At 32.7% G+C, this 27,239-nt stretch overlaps 1 protein-coding gene across 5 annotated transcripts in view; it reads right to left on the bottom strand.

Moving 5' to 3' along the window:
- Window positions 1-27,239, bottom strand: part of LOC145272760 (retinal-binding protein) — a 368,701-nt gene that overhangs the window by 2,662 nt on the left and 338,800 nt on the right. For 4 of the 5 annotated variants that reach the window (XM_080127061.1, XM_080127058.1, XM_080127048.1 and 1 more), the window contains 6 exons: window positions 21,867-22,055; window positions 15,943-16,099; window positions 13,643-13,726; window positions 12,458-12,564; window positions 10,732-10,871; window positions 6,569-6,717 (listed from right to left, as the gene is read on the bottom strand). In XM_080127061.1, coding sequence (XP_079983187.1) covers window positions 6,569-6,717; window positions 10,732-10,871; window positions 12,458-12,564; window positions 13,643-13,726; window positions 15,943-16,099; window positions 21,867-22,055 — 826 coding nt within the window. Of the gene's footprint in view, window positions 1-5,262; window positions 5,420-6,568; window positions 6,718-10,731; window positions 10,872-12,457; window positions 12,565-13,642; window positions 13,727-15,942; window positions 16,100-21,866; window positions 22,056-27,239 lie in introns of all 5 variants that reach the window. The other variant, XM_080127053.1, reaches the window with a different exon arrangement.

The following is a 27,239-nucleotide window of genomic DNA, read 5'->3' as shown; positions in this document are numbered from 1 at the left end:
CCGCAGCAGACAAGGCCTCTGATAATGTTGCTGGATTTGATCTGATCACATCATCCTTGATAACGCATTTATGAAGAATTCAGCTAAGTGCACTTGCACATCTGAACCTTCCCTCATCTCTGCGTCCTTATAGGCTAACTTAGTAAGTCTGTTCATCCTACTTGCTAAGTCTGCGAGTACCTCTCATCGATCTTGTTTTATTTTTATCAGAGCCCGAGCAGCGTCGGCAGCATTTGTGAACTTACCGATTTGAACACTTTTTACCAATTCCATAAACATATAAACACTTCACCGGATATATAAAATCGTTACATACTATGTTGGTTACAGTAGCATATTGGAATGCTATTATATATTTTTTCTGTGATCCCAGGAGTAGTTTAAATATGGACTTCATGAGGTGAATTATCTCCATCTTGAATTTTATTCCTTGTAGATGAAAGCCGCCTTGAGATGAGATGAGACACAATATTCATTCTCCAAACAAATCTTTCCAACCAACTGTGTCATAGACTTCTTAGTAGAAGTTGGCCATTAGGACAGAATTCTTAACTTTCTGTACGTTAAATACCAATTAACTACTTCTGTTGACTTTTCCAATCATACCCCACTCTTCAAAAACGTTACACAGCCGACCTATCAGTGTTTTTCACACCTTTCAATATTTAACACATTAATGGATTGTCCATGTAACGCAAGACAATATTTAAAAGATATTTTATTTTATTTTATGTCATCAAACATTAAATTGTTTCTTAATCGTTTTTACTTCGGTTATTAATCCACATGGCAACATTGGAAATAAAAATAAAGAAAATATTGCTTCGAATTAAGTTTACTAATAATATCTTAGTTGAACATTTAACAAATAACGAAAGCATACTTTAGTGTTGTAAATAACATACACATGCAGTGGATCATTATATCCAAATAACATTCGAACTTTTCATAGTTGTATAAAATTATTTATATACACCCCTCCCCCCTTTCAATTGTCATATTCAACCATGCGAATGTGCTTGTCTTTACTTTTTTTACATGCATTACAAAGACTCATGCTGTGACACGATTTTTTACATTATATATATATATATATATATATATATATATATTTCTGTGGAAATATGATTTTTCAAAATTATATTCCACCTTTTTTTATATGCTAATCCTAATTTATGGAGGTCAATGTAAATACAGAGCATATAATAAACAAATGACAAAACGAAACAATTGCTGTTAAGAATTGTGGATGTCAGCATAATTAAAGGAATAAATTGTAGACATACACATATATATACATACACATATATATACATACATACATATATATACATACATACATATATATACATGCATGCACATACATATATATCACATATATATTGTCCTCTCACCGCTTTATGACTCCCACCCAGGTTACATTCTAACTTTACAAACGAAATAGGAAAATGTTTTTGATTGAAATATCAGTTTTCCACGGTAATTCTTGGCCTGAAGACGTATGCACATATGTAGCCATTAATGTTTGTATAAATAAATTTAATATATATATATATATAGACATACATATATATACATAAATACATATATACACATATATACATACATATATATATGCATATATAAATATACATATATATGCATATATAAATATACATATATATACACACATGATGGTTGCAATGTCTTGTCAGACGAGTGCCATTCCCTCAGGCACTTAAAGTCTATGACCCCAAAAATGACTTCTTTTTTTTTTAGTCCTACCGGTGAATTCACACACTCAAGCAGGCATGACACTGAAGACAGTCATTGAGATCAATTATTACATGCTTCCAACATTTCAAGCCTCCACACACCACAACCTTTCTATTGCCACAGTACCATTTTTATAGACAAATGCCCGAGGGAGTATCTATACACAGATGATATTACAGAGTCTTAGCTTTGTACGACAGCTATGTCTCTCTCTCGGTTCAAAATGTTGAGATCCAGCAACAAGCAAGAGCAAGATAGCCAGCAACAAGTTAAACTGCAGAGCAGCTTAATGTGGGTACTGGTCTCCTGCTTTATGGTTTTTTAAATCAGAGATTTGCTTCTCCTAGAAAGGTTGCCTTCACCACGGCCTATGGGAGCCCTCTCCACCCAAAATACATACATACATACATACATACATACATACATACATACATACATACATGCATACATGCATACATACATATATATACATACAGATATATGAATATTTTTATACTCGTAGTCATATTGAAATAATCATATCTTTGGGTCTATGGGACGAAACTATATGAAAATTTGCAGGTTTTTTGAAGATTATAATATTATTCTATGGTGAAAATTTTAATGATAATTGGTAAAAAAAGAACCTATATTTTCAAACCAATAAAATATGCCCAAATTTATCTACTTTTGTATATATATAGTATCCTGCAAGCCAGCTTTAGTTTTGCTGCTTAGGTTGTCTCCCCTGTGACCTTGCCAAGCCACTGATGTATATAGCTTCTATAATATAAAGCTGCATGTGTGTGTGTGTGTGTGTGTGTGTCTGGTCACGAATAGGCTCCTATATGATTGACTATTTTAAAAAACTGATTACATATAATGATAGAAGATGTATCGAGACACAGGAATGGGTATGTTTGATCTGGAAGAACAGTGGTTCATTAAAATTGTGGGGTCCTCGTTCGCGCCTGGTCCACAAAGTATGGAAATAAAAAAATAAAAAATAAAAAAAAAACGTTTACAAGTGTTTTTGATATAGATGTACATCAGAATACTTTGATAAGTATGTTTTAACTTAAATAGGGATGGTATAATAAAATTGTGGGGTCTGTGTTCGCGCCTGCCCTCCATAGAATGGAAATAAACACAAACTTTAATAAAGACTTTTCATATATATCTGCGTAAGTATACTTTGATAATTATGTTTGAGTTTGAAGAAATATGGTATAATAAAATTATTGGGTGTTCGTTCGCACATGACCTCCATAGAATGGAAATATGTCACAAAGTTTAACAAGGTTTTTTAATATAGATCCACAGAATATTGTGATAAGTGTTTCCGTGTGAACAGGTATGGTATAATAAATTATGGGGTTTATCTATTTTATTTTTACTTTCATCATATTTTGCTTTGGTTTTGATACCCCCAAATTCGAAGCTATCTCTTTACAACCCTTCCTTTTCATAACCTATCATACTTTCATAAATCAGAGTCCATTTTCTGTAGGCTGTTTTTGAACCCAATCAACAACGGGTACTTTTGCTAGTATTTATATATATACATATATATATATATATATATATATATATATATATATATATATATATATATATATATATTGCTATTATTATGTAAAAGAAAGTTTGTCTGTGAGTCTGTTTTTTTTTTTCCTAATGGACTCGAAATACTTGACTTTTGCATTTTAAACTTTAATTCAAGCCATTATATATAAAAATAATTTGATAAAATAAACAGTACAATGTAGGCTACAATATCTTGCGAACTTGGGCATAGGAAGCTTTTTCCAGATGCACTGCGATGGGTCCCTAATTAAAGCAGGCACTCAATCGATTTAATTGAAAAATGGGTTATTTCGTCGGTTTTGATGACAGTAAAAATGTCAGCGTGAAACATTCGTTGATCATCATATAAGTAACTCTGCTAATATATATATATATATATATATATATATATATATATATATATATATATATTTATACACACACGTCCAATCAAGTTTAGAATAATTAATAGTTAAATAATGCTCATTTTTAAGTATATACTGATCGACTATTTAGCATACCATCTGGCAAAATCCTGCCTTTTCAAATTATGATTTAATTTTCCATATCTTCGAATATATAAATCTTTTAACATTTATTTTTTTATTGAGAACTAGTTTGTCAGTTAATCTTTGTAGCAAGTTGTTACGAAGAATAAATTATTTTCAAATGATTACCACATTAAAAAGGGACATCATTCTATATCCAGCTATTCATAGAGAATTACTTCCCTTTGAATGGAACATAGCTTAAAAAAGCAAAGCAAAACAAATTGCACGTAAATCCACTACCGGGCAATGCTGAGTTTGGGCAGCTAGTATTAAATAAATGCTTGCATATTTTAAAACCAATGTTGATGTAATTCGAAGCAATTCTTTTCAAGTCAGCATATAAATCAACTTTGTTTTTTTAATTCTAAAAGATATATGTATTTTTGAATAAAAGAAATGACCAAGTTAGAAAGAATACCGTCACAGGGACAGAAAGCTTCTGGTTAACATGCAATGGAATAACTACAGAATGATTCGAAAGTAACTCCGTATTAAGAGCTTATGATTTATTAGAAGAAATATTATGCTTACAAGAAATGAATATCATAGTAGCACAGTTTTATTTAGAAGTCAATATGGGTGCCATCATCCACCTTCAACTTCTCAAACCACCTGAGAATCACATTGTTGTTGTAAGGAACTAAAATAATATTTTATTAATCATCACTTAGCAAAACTAAAAACATTATAAGGATTAATGAAATTAATTCATTGTTAGTTGAACGAGGATGAATCCTATGAGAGGATTGGAAATCTCGACATATCACTTATTACTTCAGTCCGACCTCATAACTCTCGCATCCCCAGTTTTTTTTTAATCCTGACATTACATGAACGATGATTTGAACAAAGGCTGTTTTCTGGGTTGATTTGGAGATGTGGATATTTCAATCCTCTTATAGTATTTATCATCGTTCAATTGTCAACCCATGCATCTCATAAACACTTGTGCTTAAGTGTTTTATTCTTGATAAGTGATGGCTCGTTAATAAAAAAGCCGTGAAATCAGTTGATGCATTTTCTAGGCAAGTTGAGAAGCTTGTATCGAATGCCGACACCAGTATTTAATTCTAAACAAAACTCCATGCTCTACACTTTCTCATCATTTATTCATATAAGAATTTTATTTCAGCAATAAACTACGATCACTTAATAATAGGGAGTTATTTTCCAATCATTTTGTATATTAAACAGAAAAATATAGTTGGATGCGGTTTCAACCAAAGTCAAATGCACAATTGTAACAAACACATTTTCAGCTGTAAATAATGATTTTTTTCCTAAACAAAACATAAAATATTTTTTAAGCTACTAATATACATAAATAAATACTGCTATGCATAAACAAGACTGTAGGTTTTGAAACAAGACGTTGACTGAAACATGCCAAACGAGCACAAAGAAACGACACCTTTTTGTCATTTATTAAAGCCCGAGTGCCTGAAGTGGCACTGATTTCTGGTTCTCCATTTTGCTCAGAATACTTTCGGCCTGTTCTATTATGTCAACTCTATAATGGACGACTTTGCTACGGAACCAGCTGAATTTATTGTGAAAGCAAATACCGTCTGAAACAAAAGAATTTTTTATCAGTTGCACGGAAAATTTCCAATAGTTTTCCTTCCAAAATGTTTACTTTTTATAAAATTTAATTTTAAAGAAAATTTTGTACAGACACATAATAAAATAAGAATGCAACATTCAAAATGACCATTAATATTTTCTGCAATCCAACTATAGTTGGTAGAAATGTACTTTAGTCCTGACTTGTCCACCAAGTTAGAGTGAAGTTTTTGTTTTATTACCGTTTACAGATAAGCACATAGGGATACGATGCACAAAAAATGTCAATAACACGGACATACTACTTTCGTGACAATGTCCTGATTTTGGCTGTAATGGGCCTTTTTTGATCAGGAATAATCTGGGGATTGTTTTAATAGATATTATCTTTGAAATAAAATTACATATAAAAAGTTGGGGAGGGGGTTTTAAGCGTGAAGCCTAGTTAGGGTCACATCTACAGCTGATGAGATGATTATCAAAGTTCCTCAGCAATAAAACAAAAACTGTTGGATATTCATGATTGAAACTTGGTGGACAAGTCAGACATAAACTGAATTCCATCTGTATCAAATATGGTTGGATTACGGAAAGAATTGTTAATTTTATTTTTATTAATAATTCCATAAGTGGTATTTTAAAAACTTGTATTTAACCTAAAAAAAAAACTTTGTATTTTATTACTTTGAACTTCTGAATATTTGAATGATGATTGCACTTATTCCACACAGTATATCTCTTCAACTTCATTAAAATTTGACCTTGTGCGGAATCTATCATCGTGAGAGACTCTCCAATTTTAACCATCTTTGTATCACACTTTGATCTTTTAGAAAGAATAGGGGGGGGGTAGCAAGCAATACTTATATACCTACATAGTTTTTATAAAACATGATAAGAATGAGAACAACCTTACTATGAAATGATTAGTGCATGGAATGAGATGATAAGCAGGGAAACAACCTAATAAAAAATATTGATGCAAAGACATGTTTGAAATGCTTATTTACTCCGGTATTTTGATTCGATTTGCCAAATCTTAGTCGTAGAATGAAACTTAAAATTTTGCATAAGCGTTTTTTGTAATTATAAATAAAAGACCCAAGAACAGCAAAACAAAAAAACGAAAATCAATAAAATCAAACGCCACTTACAGGTGCCTGGGTCTTTGCACTTGTAACTTCCATCTAAGGTCATAACTGAGCAATCTTTTCGTTCAATTGGAATAATTTCTTCCCACTCATCACCATTCTTTCGGAAGACACCAAAACCAATGTCGTGTTCTTCCGTCTTGTATTCCCATCTGAAAAATAAAAGTGAAAGAAATAAATCCAATTGCAAAATACTAGTCGAAGTACCTGCCTATGTCAGTTTTCTAAAATATGCTACTGTATATCCTGTATATCAACGCAACTCGAACATATGGAATTTATCACGTTGAACTTTGCTAAAAACAACAATAATAAAAACAATCTTTTTACCTCAGCATTCACCATTTAATTGACAACTTTTGACAAGGTTTTCGTATATGCGGAAAGACGAATATCGCATTCACATTTAGGGCAGACAAGTAACTTTCTGGATATTAAGACCTTTATTATCCAATATAATTCATTACGTTTTTACTAGACTTCATCGTCATCAGAATGCAAGATTATTGCGTTACTAGCATAAATAAGCTTGTTTTGTGTTGGCAAAAGTGTATCGATTCTAATGGTGCTTATTTCGATCAATAAATTTTTCTTTGAGTCAAGATATGTTCATTTGAATTTAAAAGTTAAAAACCGCAAAAACCTTCTTGTCAACCTAGTATATATATATATATATATATATATATATATATATATATATATATATATATATATATATATATATATATATACTTGTTTATTGTTATATAAACATGCTCACATCGCGCAGCGGGATGTGAGCATGTTTATATAACAATAAACAAGTATTATCAGCTCTTGTTATTGAGCACTATCTAACAACCTCGTTGAATTCATTAGTCCATTACTTTTGAATATAAAAAAAAACCCCGAGTATATATATATATATATATATATATATATATATATATATATATATATATATATATATATATATGCTTTGTAGATTATCTACACAACACTGTCCAGGATGCAGTAAATTTATTTTAGTTTTTAATTTTTATTTATTTGCATATTTTTAAAACTCATAGAGGAAAAGAAATGAAATTTTTTGTTTTAAGGAAAACAATTCTTATATTTTTTAATGATGACATGGGTTATTCTCCTTGTTGATTTAGATTTTTCAGTCATAATTAAAAATGTTTTTATATTACCAGTTGTCTAGGCAGAGTTACATAATTCTTTTATAAAGAAACACTAAAAAAGAACGTTATATCAATAACATGGTTCAGTAAAAACAGCTGAGAATTGGTTAGAATCAAAGTTTCACCTGTAAGCTTAAATGCTATTTATGTTCAACTGTTATGATCGCACTAGATAATTTTATATGTTCGATCTTCATCATTATCATCGGCTTCGTTCAGTCTCAAAAGACAATGGATATCCCCTGTAAGGGTGGCTGCATATGAAATTGTAAGGCAGAGTTGTACAATCCCCAACCATATCTTTGAATCGGCAGGGCTTGATTCCAGTGGCAAAAAATCCAGGACGACTGGAAACGCTGTCGAGATAATCAGAGAGCACATACAGCACCTGGAATTTTCAAAAGGTCACTCATTTTAGTACTGACCAGGCTCAACGTTGCTTAACTCTGGTGATCTAACAGGAACCGGTGTGTCAATGTGATTATGCCGATATAATGTTCGATATAATGATTAATTCTGATTGGAAAATTTTAACATAAAATTTAAAACAAAATCTAATGTAATGACAAGACCACTGTTAAGCTTTTGGCGTGCAGTATTTGACATCAGTTGAGGATCCGTTTGTTGTATGGTTTGAGTGGTCAGAGGAGAATATCTGTTCTGAATAAAAGTATCAGATATGACTCATCTCAACAACTCTGACCGGGCGATTTACCCTGGACGAATTACCTCTCAATGCCATACAACACAGTTCCAGAATGGAAGATTTGCCCGAGTGTTCCCATTGTAACGTGTTGAAAAAAGAACGTCAGATCACGCTTTCTTCCACTGCCACAACCTCCGGCGATTTTGGATGTATATCAGCGAAGTAACGGCTCATATTGATATTGAGAGAGTGCTTGCATAAGTAGATGTATAACAGTTGAGGTAGCAAAGTTAGTTAACAGCAAAAATAAAAAACATGGAAGAAATGGATAAGCATCGATTCGAGAGATAGAGAATTGAATAAAGATCTGTCTAGAGATTGGCTGGTTTGGAAGTCAATTTCTACAAGCCGTCCAACAGGATACGATGTTCAGCAGACATTAAACCAACGGTGATGATGATGACAATGAAAGTAATGATCATCATGATAATCATGATGATGATGAAGCATGGATCTTAAAGTATCGTTATTGTTTTTACTTGAAAAAAAAGCGAATTACTTGGCTAATAATTATATCCCGTAAAAATTGACTTGAGTTAGAATTCTAAAGTGAGAGGTTTGTATGGTGTAGTGGATAATAGTCAAGACTATGAAATCAGCTAAGCTGAGTTTAATCCAGCTGGATTTATTGTATTCAGTTGTACTATAATACCATTAGGAAAGATATGAGCATGCCTTGTGGGTAAAATATCAACTTTTATCCAATAAATCGTTTGCATTCAATATTGTGTATTGGCATCAAATATCATGAAAAAGTGTGTGTGTGTATGTGTGTGTGTGTGTGTGTGCATATATGTATACACACGCGCACACACACACACACACACACACACACACACACACACACACACACACACACACACACACACACACATATATATATTCAGAATATTTGATGTCAGCACACAATATCAAATGGAAACGATTTATTGGATACAAGTTGCTATTTTACTCTCTCTCTCTCTCTCTCTCTCTCTCTCTATATATATATATATATATATATATATATATATATATGTATATATATATATATAATATAAAGCTGAATGTGTGTGTGTGTGTGTGTGTGTCTGGTCACGAATAGGCTCCTATATGGTTGACTATTTTAAAAAACTGATTTCATATAATGATAGAAGATGTATCGAAACACAGGAATGGGTATGTTTGATCTGGCAGAACAGTGGTTCATTAAAATTGTGGGGTCTGCGTTCACGCCTGGTCCACAAAGTATGGAAATAAAAAATTAAAAAAAAAACAAAAAAAAAACGTGTTTTTGATATAGATATACATAAGAATACTTTGATAAGTATGTTTTAACTAAAATAGGGATGGTATAATAAAATTGTGGGGGTTGCGTTCACGCCTGGCCCCCATAGAATGGAAATAGACACAAACTTTAATAAAGACTTTTCATATATATCTGCGTAAGTATACTTTGATAATTGTTTGAGTTTGAAGAAATATAGTATAATAAAATTATGGGGTGTTCGTTTGCGCCTGACCTCCATAGAATGGAAATATGTCACAAAGTTTAACAAGGTTTTTTAATATAGATCCACAGAATATTGTGATAAGTGTTTCCGTGTGAACAGGTATGGTATAATAAATTATGAGGTTTATCTATTTTATTTTTACTTTCATCATATTTTGCTTTGGTTTTGATACCCCCAAATTCGAAGCTATCTCTTTATAACCCTTCCTTTTCATAACCTATCATACTTTCATAAATCAGAGTCCATTTTCTGTAGGCTGTTTTTTTAACCCAGTCAATGACGGGTACTTTTGCTAGTATATATATATATATATATATATATATATATATATATATATATATATATATATATATATATATATATATGGCAATTAAGTTACACAGAATATTCCACGTTTTATTCTCGTGAAAATTCATCAGACTTATATATATATATATATATATATATATATATATATATATATATATATATATATATATATATATATATATATATATATATAATATGAATCGAGTTGTGTTTAAAAGCTATTATAATGCAACTTGAGGGAAACATCGTAGACACGAGTTAGTGTATAAAAGAATACTGACAATATTTAAGGACTTTCAATAATTTTCAATCATAAAATATTAATTTATCACCATAATGCATCGTATAAGATGTAGATGTTGATATCCAAAAATTTTCGAGAATAAAATCTCTTCCTCTAGGGAGAAAAAAAAGAAACGTGTGCAACTGTTTATATCATAAAATCAATAAATCACCCAGAATGCACTAAGGATGAATTATCAACAACATACTTACTTTAGGAAGCAATTTTCTCCTTCCACCTCATATTCTATATAGATCTTATCACCGCTTCCAACAGTGATTGTTTCCATTGTTTCAAAGTCTTCTGTGTTCTCCAAATAGTATTCTTTTGGTACCTCTCCACCATGGCAAATCTGTAAAGACAAAAAAGAATGGTATTAGCAAAGTAATAACAGTAAAAGCAAATCGTATAAACTATTAAGAAAATTTCTTTGATTAAAAAAACATGTTACTGTGTAATGATCAGCTCATCCTGCATACAATTCCAATTTTATCAATGACTGTTCAGATCTGTATGCATACGTTCATGCCATTTTGTGATATTTCAAATGAAGTTAATGTCAGCCATAGTTAACCTGTTTGCATGTTTATAGCATGATCATTTTTGGTATTAAAAAAAAAATCTTGTAAATCTACATAGTGAAGTTTTTTCTTGCCTTGACATTGATATAAAAACCCTACTTTTTCTATTAGTATTTATTTTCTTCCCCACAAAAGCAAAATGTGACACAAGGTCGTTTTGTAACCAGTCCCCCCCAAAGGGGCACTTTAGCAGTAGGCAACAAAAAAAAAAAAAATTGCCTTAGTATAGAAAGGCCTTTTCTACACCGATCAAGGACAACTAACTTAAGTACAGTGTCAGAATAGATACTACACTCGGATCTCTTTTTCTATTTAAAAATTATTAAAACAAACTTCTTAATATACCCAGTCATGGAAATGCGAGCGACTACATGAAACTAATTTGCACATTCCTTTGAAAAACGAGCATTAATTAATTACTTATTCATTTCTCATGGTTTCTTGTTAGATGATTCGTTCTATTTCACTATTATGCTGAATTCTGTTTATGCATAGTTTCTACATACTGTATAATTGCATAGAATTTAAGATGAAAACGTTCTATCACACAGAAATATTATATATATATATATATATATATATATATATATATATATATATAAAAGTGAGTTTGTCAGTGTGTGTGTGTGTGTAAAAAAGTCTCTAACAAACTCCTCTCTGAATATTTGGTCTACAGAGTTGAAATTTGATACATAGGGTATTTGAACCTGTAGCACATTTTCGATTTGGTTTAGGTAAAATAGCTACTAAGGAGTGGAAAAAAAAACCCATTGATTTTGACCTTGGTTTAAGTCAACCATCCCTGTTTTTTTTTCCTGCGTATGCACTAATTAAAAGTTATAGATTATACTATGTCAATATTTGTATAAATATGGATTTAGGTCATACGCTAACGGATAAGGGTGGAGAGCAATGTTTTGGCTTCAGTTGTAACTGATGGCATACAAGTAACTTTTTTTTTACTTTTAAAATCAATAATATATATTAGGTCCAATATAATAATCGATAAACAAGTAGCTTTACAATAATAAATACTAAATCTGTACGTATTTATGTATAATATTTAAGCATATTTTACAACCGGGCAACGCCGGGCGGCCTGCTAATTCTATTAATATTTCAAACAAAATAAAATTATGGCAGCGATTATGTCCGTCCAAGACCCACTTATGGCGAGTTCAAATTGGAAAGTGCGTTCAATCCATTGCATTTGTTAAACCGCTTGCAATATTTATTTAGTTTTGATGTCAAATAACTTAAAAGGGTTTATGCGCCATTAAGCAGATGCAACTGAAACAGATGCATCTGCTCTGAATCAAACTTGATATTCGAGTAGGAAAAATCAAATTTTTCTTACAAGATCTGAGCATTTCGGGTCACCATCAGGACCAGTTTTGGTTCCACCCAAATAAGCTGGAAGTTCTTCAGCATCGATATATTCCATCAGCGTGTCTTTGAAATCGCCTGTAAGTAAAAAGAAAAAAAAATGAACATTAAACATAATGAACGTACGGAAACATGGACACTAACAGCATGTTCAGAATTTTAGAAAACTAAACTGAAAAGAAACAGAAATTTTAGGGAATTATAGAAAGAAATAGTAAATGAGATGTTTAATTTACATCAGGTTTTTTCTGCAGATAGTGGAGATATAAGAAACAATTTTGTCTACGAGAAAAACATGAAATAAAATAAAGAAATGAAATGTTTTCTATGTATTCAAGAAATATTAAATATTTACATCCGGAGGATGCGTATGTTTATTGGTTCTGAAAATCACATCCATCTAGGAAGAGACTTGTCTTATAAGATGAACTTTCGCTTGTGTTGCTTAATCAGGTGCAAGGGAACGTTTGCAAGATACTAATATACTTTATCTTATTTGAGAGATACTAAGCTGGGATTGGCTGAGAGGTACGATTGACTCAGAAATACTAAACTGGGATTGGCTGAAATGTATTAAACTAAAATTAACTGAAAAATACTAAGCTGAGATTGGCTGAGCAGATCATAGCGAAGCTTAGGGTAAAAATATAAGAAGGTTGTAGATCGCTATATCAATTACTATTACTCATAAACACCTGGATAAGGAAATCATGATTAAAGTTACTAAGTACTTATAAAGCAACCAACTACTGGTAGTGGTTTCGTTAAATAAATAACTTAATATTTTAAATATAGTAAATCTTTTATTGTCATTAAATCCATCCCTAGGTAGATTCCAGGTACAAGATGCAAAACAAGATGGCCACTTAAAACTGGTCCACATGTGAAGATCCAAACAAAGCTGTTAAGACAATCAAAGACAAATATTAGCTAACACACTCAAAAAGGGTGAGTCGTTGACACACGTGACTCACCCATAACTGAAAAGGATGCTAATGACGACATCAGGGTTGAAATATTTCTTGATCTGTTCTGGTAATTGTAATAATACATTTATTGCCAATTTAACTCAATCCAATGTCAACGGAAGATGACTATATATTTTTAACGTAAACGTACTCCCCCCCCCCCCCAATAAATGTGAAATTAGACTTACTCCCAAGAACAAAAATCTTGTTCTTCATATCTTCGCTGAGAAGAGGTTTGACAAGTTTGTACAGAACGGGGAAAAGAGTTGGGGCTGCAATGAAAAAAAGAAAACAAAATTAGTTTTTATATATGCATCAATACTTGGCTTTTATACAATGTAAATCGAAAAATCTATACAACGTGATAATTATATGATGATTACATCTAGCATTTGCCGTATCTAAGACACAGTTTAAAAAAAAAAATTAAATACCCCCCCTTTTTTTACTGTTATTTCACCGCAAACGAGGCATAGTGCCACTTGGACGTAAGGGGCTACTAATTGGGACCAAATATGTAGAGGTACTATGTAGGGAGTTGAGCAGCGACATAACTGTTCACATTACATTTGCATGATGATGATGCAATAAGCATGGATCTTAAAGTATCATTATTGTTAAGATGTAAAACAAGTCCACATGTGGTGACCCGAACGAAGCCACTTTGTCAATGCCATCAGGAAAGCAGGAACCCGCGAGGAAATTTCAAAGTCTAGCAGTTCGGGGGAAGAAACTATTTGAGTAGAAGGTTTTCCGGCATTTAAGGATCTCTACAGTGTAAGGGTGGGATTTTGTTGCTTGTTGGATTAGCCGGGAGTATTTATGTTCCATTAAAATACTTGTAGAACAGACACAGAGATGCAACATTTCGGCAATCGGACACAGGTTGGAGTTTTGTTGCTAGCGCGAGACCTTTCACAACTCTTTTCTGAGCCGTGTCTAGGAATGAGAGACTAGTAGCAGATGCACCAGCGCAGATTTTACAACTATACTCCATACATGGGTGAATAGTGGCTTTGCAGAGATACAGGATACTTTCAGGTGTGAGTAATATTCTAGCACGGTAGAGAGAGCTAACTTTCTTGGCAGAATATTACAAGTAAATAATATTAGAACGTAAATTATACTGCAAATATATCAAGTCTCTTGTTTTTTTTTTATAGTTAAGTATTCAAATGCATTTTTTTTCAAAACCCAAGATATATAAAAACATTTTTCAAGATCGAAGATGATTTATAATTGAAAAGTAAGAATGTAGGACAGGTCATCGCCATTAAATCTATTTTTGATTAAGTTTTCAAAAAAAAAAAAAAAGCTAATATGACTAAAATATTTTCATGATCAAAAACATATCTACAGATAATAATAAAAAAAAATTTGTACACTACTTCCATAGTATACACACATTGGTTATTGACTTATAACTCTTTGATTTTACTTTCACTAAAACCCGGATTAAAGAGGTCAGTCTTAAAAAAAAATCAATGCTTCTAAATTTCATTCCTTATGCGACCCCATCCACATGCCCATTCATTTATTTTCTAAAGCCTTTCACAAAATATATGCACACATACTGCTTTTTTTTTTAAACAAAATTATTGCAGTATAAAGATATTTCTGATAATGTTACTAGTTCCACCAGATCAGGTTGTCTGAAGATACTGGCTTCTTGACTTAAAATGCACCAAACATTGATGTCATTGTTTCTTTTTTCTTTCCCTTTGTAAAACTGAATCATGTTCCACAGCTACCCAAATAAAAATAAAATTTATCTTCTACAAAAAAATCAAATCAAACACCATGAATAAATATTCAAAGATATAAAGAATTTGATGTATAAAAGCTTTTAACAAAATGACCAGATTTGGCATTAAGTAACCCCGAAAAGGTTGATATGTCGTAAAACCAAACCACACCAAACCAAACCAATTCAAACCAAACCAAACAACCAAACCTACAAGATTACCTGTTTGGTTTGGTTAGTCAGTTTCACAGCATATCAATCTTTTTTTCTGGAGGGGGTTGTAATGCTATAGGTAAGAAAACAACTTTTGTTCAACTAGTTATATACACTGAATCGTTTACAATTGGAATAATTAATTTTATTAGATTATGAAAACAAGTTGGTATTTTTTGTGGTAAAAATGGTGGATTCATACCTTTTGTAACAGTGTTCGTGCATAATTGAATACAATAGAATTTGAAATCCATGTTGTCTATTCCACAGACCATCACATTATCCATTAGGCCAATGATGCACCTCATTAAATGATAAAGTGATGATTTACAGCAGATAGAAAAAATGGAAATATTGCTGACTGACAGGTAATACTGGGCCAGACCACGTTAGCTGACAGAGTAGGTTCTTAAAACAAATACCAGAAGACAAAACCGTATGGCGAGGGTTGATATCCGGTGGACCAACCAAGGTTTTTCGCCGGCTGGACGGAAAGTAATTTGAATTGTAAGGTTTGAGTTATTCACGTACCGTTAATAACGAAAAGTCTCTTCATCATTTCAGGGTAATTGTCCTCTAACACTTGGACCAAGTAGAGGTACATATCAAGACCTGGCTTCCACATGTGTTTGGAACCGACATTGTCCATATCGAAGACAACAGTCAAACCAGTGCAAGGTTTTCCAAGCTGAAAGAATAAAGACATGATAGAATTAAGCTGAAGTCGAGATTTGTTTAAATATTTAAATTGTATCTTCTAGTTGTCATTTTATATACTAATGGCGTGATCTGTGGAAATTCTGCGGTTAATTAAAGAAAATAGGTGTTAAGATGTTATCATTTCATCTACTAAGAGAAAGAATTGAATAGAATCTAAAAATGATTGTTAAATAAAAGAAAATCCTATAAATTACTTTCAAAATGCATAGATATTTGATGCTATCTTCTTTTATCTTAATCGTGTGACACCATCTCGCTCTTGCATTATCCACTGATATAACACGCTCTTACCCATCTAGTTATTTTTTCACTTAATCATGCGGCACCTTCTCTGTACTGTTAACTAATATAATAAGCTATTTATCATTTATCTATTTTTTTCTTAATCTGTGATACCATCTCTCTCACACTATCCACTAATATAACATGCTCTTTCTCATCTATTCTAAACAAATATGACTTACTTTCATTCCCTCTTCTTTCTGTCTCAATGTAAATGTGCCGTAAGTTGCTACTAAACATTATCGCAATGCTTTAATTGATATAGAAACTAACTAAATAATGCATAAATGAGCATATTATTTTTATTGAAATCGCTCCAGACAAGGCATGAAGCCATTTGATGCAAGGAGCTAAAAATACTACTTTAAAATCTAGCCAGTGTTAGATGGATAGATTTCGACCTAGAAAACAGCAATTCTTCCCCTTTGCCAGAAACATCACCCATGAAATGTGAGGACTAAAGAACAAAATAAGGGAAGCCAGATTAAAAAGGATGAAAACGTGTATAAAATATAAAAGACTAGCTAGATGCAGTGAATTGTTTGCATATTTTAAAACATGGTAGACATATCCTTATATATTCTTCAATTTAAAATGAGTCACCTCTTTGCTGATTTTTATTTTTAGGTGATTATTTAAAAATATTTCGTATTATCAGTCATTTGGGCTGGATAAGTAATTTTTTGAAAAATAAATTATAGTAAGTTTCTTATTATATTACATGCTATAACAAAAACAAATGAAAATTGTCTAGTCTGAACCAAAATTTGATTTGTCAGTTTAAATGCTATTTGAGTCTGACTTAAAAATATTCAATAAGATAACTTTATATGTTAGATATATAGAACCATCTTTACTTCATCATTTTTCGTAATTTTTGGATGTGTTCATTACTGTGACATTACAATTAATTAGAAACCATTGATTTCACTTGAAATTCAATCTTTCGTTTTTCGAACCTTGCTCTAATAACGAAGACTTTATTACATGATTGAACATGAACGTTTCAAACTACAAAAAACACGGACAAAAAAATGGAAAAAGTGGTTAATTTTAATGCATCTAAAACAAGCTTCTCTCTTTCCATCAACAACGCTCTGAACCCCATTTGGCCCAACTTGAAATGAATGGTTCTTATTTTGGGTAGCACTATATTTTGACAAGCTTCTGAATCTGATTTTCACTCCTGATTTTAAACGCATACATCAAATCCATTGCCAAGGTCGCCGGAAAAATGGTTGGATCATTATACTGCTCCAGTAGATATATCAATACCGATGCAATTTTCTATCAAGTACAACCTAGTATGGAGTACTGTTGCCACATCTGGCTTTGAAACGTTGTAGGGGATGCTTTTTTCGCTTTCTTGTTTTTTTACAAGGTGGTCACCACTTATCAAGGCCTGGAAACCACTCGGGGATAAGGGTTAGTGCGTGTACAGTACGTTAGTATTGGAGATTTGATGAAGTGTTTTACTTAAGGGGGCGGTTCATCAGGAATTTGTTTATGTTGGACTTGAAGACATCCAGGTTGTAATCAGGAGGGAAACAGGCAAATGGAACAGAGTTCCACAGGCGTGCATTTCTCAGAAAGAAGCTGTGTTCATGGACTCTACATTTTGGTTTTGGCACAGATAAAGAGTGGGGAAAATTTTTGCCAGTGGTTTCAGCTAGACAGGTGTTTTTCGTGAAAGATTATCGAGGGGGGACCAGAGACTGGAGTTCAGACGAGCACTTGTCATGGAAGTAATGATAAAACAAAGACAGGCTCGCAACGTCTCTCCTGTGGGAGAGAGGTTGTAGGGAAGAGAAAAGAGCATCCTCTACTAAGCCACAAAGCCTATTTTGTACTCTGTCAAGGCAGGATAGGCTGTTTTTAGCAGCTCCTGCCCAGATGTGGCAACAGTACTCCATCCTTGGACGTACTTGGCTTTTATATAGATAGAGAATTGCATCAGCAGTGAGATATCTTCTGGAGTGGTAGAAGGATCCTACCATTTTTACACCGACCTTGGCAACTGACTTGATGTACGTGTTCCATTTCAGGTCAGTAGTAAAGGTCAAACCCAGAAGCTTATCAAAACATGGAGCTTCCCCAAAACGTGAGCCATCCAACTCAATTGATGCCAGATGGGGATCAGAGCGTTGGTGATGTAAAGATAGGATTTTGGTTTTAGATGCATTAAAAGTAACCAGCCACCTCTTCCCCACTGTACCACACGCTCAAGATCAGAGGAGAGAGAATCAGAGAGAACTTTGTCATTTACAGCCTTAGCTATGTTGATATAGATGGTCGTGTCATCAGCATAGATGTCAACGAATGATTTAAGTATGTGTTTTGGGAGATGATTGATGTAGATCAGGAAGAGAGTTGGGCCCAGGATGGACCCCTGAGGAACTCCAGCATTAATACTGAGGGCGTCTGATTTCTGCCCGTCAACCACTACTCTTATGAGCCTATCAGAGAGAAATGATTTAATGATTGAGAAAACATTTCCAGTTATACCGTAGCTGGAAATCTTGTGAAGTAGGCCCGTATGCCATACCTTATCGAAGGCCTTTGATATGTCAAGAGCAATTGCCCTATAAAGGAAACCTTTGTCAAGAGACTAACTAATCTTATGAGATATAACCGTTAGCACATTTGCTGTAGATCTGGCAGAACGGAAACCATATTGCATGTCACTAAGAAGGTTATTTCTGCTGAGGTGGTTGACTACTTCTCTATTTAATATGGATTCCAGCAACTTACTTATGACACACAGGAGACTTATTGGTCTGTACTGAGAGGGAGATGACTTATCACCTGAATTCTTAAATACAGGGCATACTGATGACATTTTCCAGGGTGTTGGGAAGCACTTCTCTTTAAGGCAACACTTAAACAGTTTTGTAAGTATGGGGGCAAGTTCTGGTCGAAGCTTTTTCAACACTATAATTGGAATGCCGTCAGAGCCAGTTGCTTTACTGGAATCAAGGTTCTTGATTAGCTTGGTGACATCATGCACAGATATTTGTATGTTGCATAGCGTGTTGTCTGTTATAGGAGGAAATATGGAGAGTTGATGGCCTTCATGGCATAGGGTAGAATTAGCTGCAAAGTTCTTGGCAAATAATTTGGCCTTGTCTGATGCTGACGAGATGACCTCAGGTCCATTGATGATGGTTGGGATAGAATGCACGCTTCTGTTTATTATTTGCCAAAACTGGTGGGAACCAAGCTGCTGGTCTTGCATTTTTTATCACTCTTTTACAGTGGTTACTGGCAGTCCTGAAAGCAGCTTTAGTCTCAGTACATCTATTACATTTGTAGCTATGGAAAAAGTGATTTCTGTGCGCGATGGCAGTAGCACATTCTGAGGAGAACCATGGCTGGCTGTTAGGTTTTTGTTGGAATTTTTTAGATGGTATGAATCGGTCTATGCCTACAATTAACCATTCGGTTACGTCTGATACTATGGAGGATACATCCTTTTTAGCATGGAATGCAGAGGTAGATCAGATATGCTCTTAAAGAGAGTGACTCCGCTGTTGTGAGGGCGATAGAGGGCAAATAAAAATGCAGTGGTCTAAGCCAGTTCAACCCGGAAGCACATATAAGGTAAATCAGGGTCTTCACTGGAGATATCCCTATCACACGGGAAGCCATCTTTAATGTAGGCACATATTCCATGCCCATGGCGATCTTAGGGGTCAGATTTAGATGTTAAGTTAGAGTATCCTTTAATTATGAACTCGTCTAGGGAAGTAGTCGGCCCTATGCCAGTTTCGCTTAGGAAGAATATGTCCGGTTTCGCCTCCTGTAATTGTGTTTCAACCTCTGGAAGGTTGGAACGTAGACACCTGATGTTGGAGAAGGAGACATGGTAGTAGGTGTCTACGTTGGAGGATGGGGTTCTAGATTTATTCATGTTTTTTTTTCATGTTGAGGATTTGGGCCTTGCAGCCTCTTTCTCACAGAAGAGATGTTACTGTCTTTGCTGTATTGTTATTTTCATGCTCCAATCTATGATCCCTCCTTGTCAAACTTTCACAAAAACACTCGTCTAGCTACAACCACTATCAACAATTTCTCCACTCTCTATCTGTGCCTAAATCTAAACGTGCATTCCATAAAAAAAATTATTTCCTAGAACTGCCCACCTGTGGAACACTGTTCTGCTGACCTGCTTTCTAGCTGACTACAATATGCTTGTCTTCAAGTTCAATGTAAACAAGATCTTGCTGAGCTTACCGCTTAAATAATCAAATTATACCAAATTCCTACTACTAATTATTACTACACTGCTGTCCCAATGACTACAGTACACTCATTAACTCATATCCTCGAGTGGCCTTTAAGCCTTGATACCTAATGACCCATTGTTAAAAAAATGAAACATTCCATTCTTTTTCAGTTTTCAATCTACATTAATTCTTGAATTTGTAATGTTTATTGTATGGCATATCAATCGTTTGGGATAATTTAATGCAATCTCTATATAAACAATTTATAATATAAAATTATGAGCAGAAGTTGTTATTTTACCCAGAGCCCATTAAGTCCCAGGGCATCTAAATATTTTTTTACTACCGAGTTAAAACTTTATTTAATGACTAAAAATGTGTTAGAATACACAAATTGAAGAGAAAAAGTTATTTATTTTATTTAGAAAGCAAAATATTGACTCTATATATTATATTATATTATTCATTATAGATTAAAAAATATTATATTATATTATATTATATTATTCATTATAGATTAAAAAAAAAGAAGAGATTTTTAATGTCCTATTTATAAGGCAGTCAGATCTAATGGGTTAACTGGAGGTGGGTGTTATTTCCCAATAGTATTAAACATCCCCGTTCAGTCTCAAAGGATAATCGATACTCCTTATAAGGGTGGTTGCAAGTGTAATTGTGAGGCAAGGTTTGTACAATCCCCAATCACACCTCCCCTGAATCGGTACTGATTGTATTCAGTGGCAAGGAGAAGTCCAGGGCGATTAGAAACAATGCCGAGATAAGCAGAGTACACTTGCAGCATGGAATTTCTAAGTGGTCACCTATTTTAATACTGACCAGGTTCAACGTTGCTTAACTTCGGTGATCCAACGAGAACCAGTGGGTCAACATAATTATGTCATACAATAGTATTAGTGTGTAATTAAATACCAGATTCAAATAGATTTGAATGCAGTTTTAATAGTCTGCCACAGTATCCATTAGGTCAATCACGCACCCTTTCTGTATTTGTAAATCTACTATTCATAACGTTTATATAAAAAATATTTTTAATGCTTTTAAATACTGGATTTAGAAGTTACATGAAGGATCGTGTGAAAATCAATTGAAAGATTACCACAGGTAAATCGACAATTGTATAGAAAAAAGAAAAAAGGACAAGAAAAAAGAAAAAGAAAAGAAAGATGAAAAAGAAACAAAAAAGAAACAAAAAAGCATTTGTCATACCTTTTCAGACATTGCTTCCAAGTCTACGAGATGTTTTTCACACTGAAGCAGTTTACTCTTTTCCAAGTCAGATTTTTTGGTAGAATACATGATTCCCTTCATGTCCAAGTAACCCCAGGGTTCAATTCGCAAAACTGACCCTTCCTTATCATGACCAACATCTCCACCAGTCATGAATTTGCTGATTACCTAAAACACAAGAAGACAATAAACAAATGGTTAAATATTGAGTAAAAAAACATCAAGTGCTACATTGGAATAAGCAGAATTGTTGAGAAAATAGGATTTTCAACCTTTAACTAATCTGTCCCGGCTATAATATTGAACTATGTCAGAAGGGAGACTCACATTTGGGAGTTCTAAGGACAATGGAGTCACTCCTTAGTGCAATATTGTCGTGTATATAATTTATGTTTCGCACTTTTACAAAATTCGTGCCAATAAAATATGCACGCTGATAACCGTGGGTTTTGTAATCAAACAACAACTTGTTTATTTATTTATGTTTTAATAGAAGTCGCGATTTTTCTGGGTGTGGGAGGCTTTCTTTCTTTCTTTTTTTTTTTTTTACAAAACTTTTCAATAAACGAACGTAAAGATGGTGTCTATCGAGTAATTTCTCATTTTAAAATGAGTTTGAAAAACAGAAAAAAATGAGATTGAATAATCGTAGGATTATTCAATCTTATTTTTTTTCTTTTAGACATTTAAGAAAAACATATTAAATATTTATTTTTTAATGTAAGATTCGTTTTTATTTTTTTCTTAGTTCCTATGTACTTTTTGTATCTCTGTTTCAACATGCCTCCATTTCAAATTCATAGCAGTAGGCCGCAACTAATGGACTTTTTTCTTTTCTTTTTTTTTTACCAAAACGGTCATGAACAAAGTTTTTTTTTTTTTTTTAATTTAACCTATTTCAAACTGATATTTATTGCAGAGTAAAAGTAATTACATTAAATCAAAATCATTTTTCTTATTTCGCAGCCTTTGAGTCTCAGTTTCTGGGGTCCTTGTTCCATACTTTATCCAAAATTCTGAACTGTGTTCACAAATAGGCATGATCAACTGAACGATCGAAGAATGTATAATGTGAACGTGGACAAAAAGTTTAATTCTTTTTCTAAGAAATTCACAGCAAGAACTAGCTTTGTCATAGCACAATTTCAAATAACTTTCCTTTCTTTCACAGTGTGCCTATCATGAACAGAGTATATTTGCAAGAACTTTCCATTTGTGAAAAATATCACCAAGAGATTGCTTACCTTGTTACAACATGGTCGTCTTAAATCCAATGTCAACAAACACTTGTCATAAACTCCCTCATAGGAAATCAAATTTTAATTTCATGTGTCATTTTCAGTCTTCTTATAATATTCTTCATCATTCAACTGACAATACATCCATATCATTAACCCTTATCCTCAAGTGACTTTTAGCCTTGGTAAGTAGTCAGTCAACAGCTGAGAAAGCATGACGTAAAACAAGTATCGTTTGTATGTATTTCAATTTGTATTATATTTACATTTATTTCGATAGTTGCAATTGCCTATCATGAACAGAGTATATTTGCAAGAACTTTCCATTTGTGAAAAATATCACCAAGAGATTGCTTACCTTGTTACAACATGGTCGTCTTAAATCCAATGTCAACAAACACTTGTCATAAACTCCCTCATAGGAAATCAAATTTTAATTTCATGTGTCATTTTCAGTCTTCTTATAATATTCTTCATCATTCAACTGACAATACATCCATATCATTAACCCTTATCCTCAAGTGACTTTTAGCCTTGGTAAGTAGTCAGTCAACAGCTGAGAAAGCATGACGTAAAACAAGTATCGTTTGTATGTATTTCAATTTGTATTATATTTACATTTATTTCGATAGTTGCAATTGCCTATCATGAACAGAGTATATTTGCAAGAACTTTCCATTTGTGAAAATATCACCAAGAGATTGCTTACCTTGTTACAACATGGTCGTCTTAAATCCAATGTCAACAAACACTTGTCATAAACTCCCTCATAGGAAATCAAATTTTAATTTCATGTGTCATTTTCAGTCTTCTTATAATATTCTTCATCATTCAACTGACAATACATCCATATCATTAACCCTTATCCTCAAGTGACTTTTAGCCTTGGTAAGTAGTCAGTCAACAGCTGAGAAAGCATGACGTAAAACAAGTATCGTTTGTATGTATTTCAATTTGTATTATATTTACATTTATTTCGATAGTTGCAATTGCCTATCATGAACAGAGTATATTTGCAAGAACTTTCCATTTGTGAAAAATATCACCAAGAGATTGCTTACCTTGTTACAACATGGTCGTCTTAAATCCAATGTCAACAAACACTTGTCATAAACTCCCTCATAGGAAATCAAATTTTAATTTCATGTGTCATTTTCAGTCTTCTTATAATATTCTTCATCATTCAACTGACAATACATCCTTATCATTAACCCTTATCCTCAAGTGACTTTTAGCTTTGGTAAGTAGTCAGTCAACAGCTGAGAAAGCATGACGTAAAACAAGTATCGTTTGTATGTATTTCAATTTGTATTATATTTACATTTATTTCGATAGTTGCAATTAACTATCTCTCCTGAAACATATTTAATAATAATAATAATAATAATAATAATAATAATAATAATAATAATAATAATAATAAACCAGGGAAAATGTGGGTATAGGCACAACCACCGAAAGACAAAGTCTGTTAACTGAAAAATGATGTCACAATAGTAGTCAAAGCAAGCAAGATCTGTTGATAATGAAGGACAGATATTTTGAAAAGATGAAAACTTTTTTAAATCTATCAAAAAAGAGAAAAATAACGAACACGGTTTATACTTAAATTTAACTTTAGTCAATAATAATAATAATAATAATAATAATAATAATAATAATAATGATGATGATGGTGATGATGATAATAATAATAATAATAATAATAATAATAATAATAATAAAAACAAGAATTAATTAAAAAAAGTTTATGTTGTTCCTACTTTAAAAGATAAACATTGCAGTTTATCATGGATTTCGAAGACTACAATTCGTTTATTATTTTTATTGTGAATAAATTGAAAACAACTTTTACATATTTATTCAAGTAATATATTTGAAAATCGTTTTTACCCCCATAAGAAAATGTACCGTTAAAAGAAAATTATTTCAACGTATTGATTCCTGTATTATCAATAAAAATGATCGTTTCTTTAATTTATATTGACAATATTATCAAAGGTCATGGAATTACTTAATACAGTTTTAATTAAATACGCTTTTAATTAATAAAAAATAACGTCACTTACTTTGCTATATTTTGTGTTGGATTAAAATTATTTCGCTGTAATTGCACATTGAAATTGTTATTTCAATTTATCCACTAGTAGGCAATAGGCGAGACTACTGCCTTCTAGTCACTAGTAGGCAATAGGCGAGACTACTGCCTTCTAGTCACTACCTAAACGTGACGTCATAGATTAGTTAACAGGCCTTGTCTTTCGGTGGTGGTGGTATAGGCGTACAATATAAGATAGAGATGAAAATAAATGACTTTGAAACATACGTTTATAAGAAGGTTAGATAAAAAAATAGCAAAAAATAAAAAAAGCAAGAATAGTATGAAACAGAAAGACTAGGATAAGAAATTAAAAGTATATGACATTGTTACAGCTGTTATTAGACTGAGATAATGCTTAAGTAGTAGGTCTCCATTCAATCTTTAAAGACAATGGATAATCCCTTCTCTAACAAGAATATGATTAAAGAAAATTAGAAAGTCCTACTTATAGATACTGGCGATAGAAACTGACCCATCAAATGGAGCCACATTCTACTAGCAACCAATCAGAAACTGGAATTGCTCCATAAAAATATTGGATCTTTTAGAATTCTTGCACGTAATTTTTTTGTGTCCACATGAGAAGATCTTTGCTCTTTCTCTGCAAACTTGAAAAGTTCAAGACTTATACAGATCAACTACCCACCGAAAACTCTTTTTCATCTCCAGGATTAGCTACCTAGAGAAACTCTTCTGAATATAATTTCGGAAGAGTCTATATGATTTTCAATTCAAAACCCTGTAAAGATGCCTGTGCTGGAAGTCTACTAAGAATCTAGAATTCCACAATTTCCAAATACACATCTGAATTAGTATTGCATGAATCTAATGAAATGGAAAAATCTAAGACGACTAGAAACAATGCCGTAATGAACAGATGGCTATCCCACATACAACACCTGGTTTTCCCAAATGATTATCCATTTAGTACGGGCTTGGCCGAACGTTGCTTAACTTTGGTGATCTAATCAGAACTGGTGGATCAATGTGATGATGCCACATGTTAAAGAGAGCTGGATTAATGTAGTACTTATAAATTATTAGTGTCTTCCATAGTTAAAAAGAAAAAAGAAAAAAAACCCTAAAATTTTCTTAAATTTTATTTGATTAGTAAATCGATTGGATTATTAGCTGATTTGAATGCCTTTATATTTTCCAACTTTTGAAGTTAACATTGAAATATTAAAATGCATTAATTGTTCATATATTAACAGTGTTCTCAGTACCTATATACCAATCTATGTAACAGATAAAACGAATAAAAATGAATTGTAGCAATAGTAGGTGTGGATGTATGAAAAAGATAGAAACAGGATTTTCCACATGAAGGCTATATTAAGTAGAAAATGGGGAAATCCCTTTAGACGCTAAAGATTAGCATTAGAGCTACGTGTTGAGGAATTTGCACTCCAGGCAGGAAGATTCCAGTGACACGTACCAGATAGCTGATAAATATTTCTCTTGTTTCTGAATCGCAAAGGAAAGTGAATGCATTTGGGACAACGGGATATTATGTATCTATACTGTAAAAGAAAAAGAAATGATTTTGTGCTTTCATTATTTATAACTTTTACATTTTCTGTTATTGAAAAGGAAATGGATGCAATAAAAAGAAAGAGAGAAAAATAGAGATCAACGTCAGTGTGACGCCCACTACTGTTGCGTGTTATCAACACAACAAGACTCCAACTGTTTATGTGATAAGCCACCATCCGGATAATCTGATGGGATCAACGAACTGGTCTATCCTAGCGCCACACAATATTTTTCTCTTTATAGGATTCGAACTTGCAACCTAGGCATTTGGAACGGAAAGCTAATACAAGACTACTTCAATCGATATATTTTCATATTCCAAAAAACAACATCTAAATTGTTTGCATCATTGGAATTAACGGATTATATGTTATCACCATGAAAATGGTTTTAATAAATAATTAATTAATGCTATTACGGGAGGTTGCCCGGGAGTACTCATGAATATAGGAGTGCATGCTAATTTATGTATGCGTT

This window comes from Euprymna scolopes, chromosome 1, assembly GCF_053919585.1.
Source record: "Euprymna scolopes isolate OS-2025 chromosome 1, ASM5391958v1, whole genome shotgun sequence".
NCBI classification, from domain to species: Eukaryota; Metazoa; Mollusca; class Cephalopoda; order Sepiida; family Sepiolidae; genus Euprymna; species Euprymna scolopes.
This window is presented reverse-complemented; position numbering and strand designations above follow the sequence as displayed.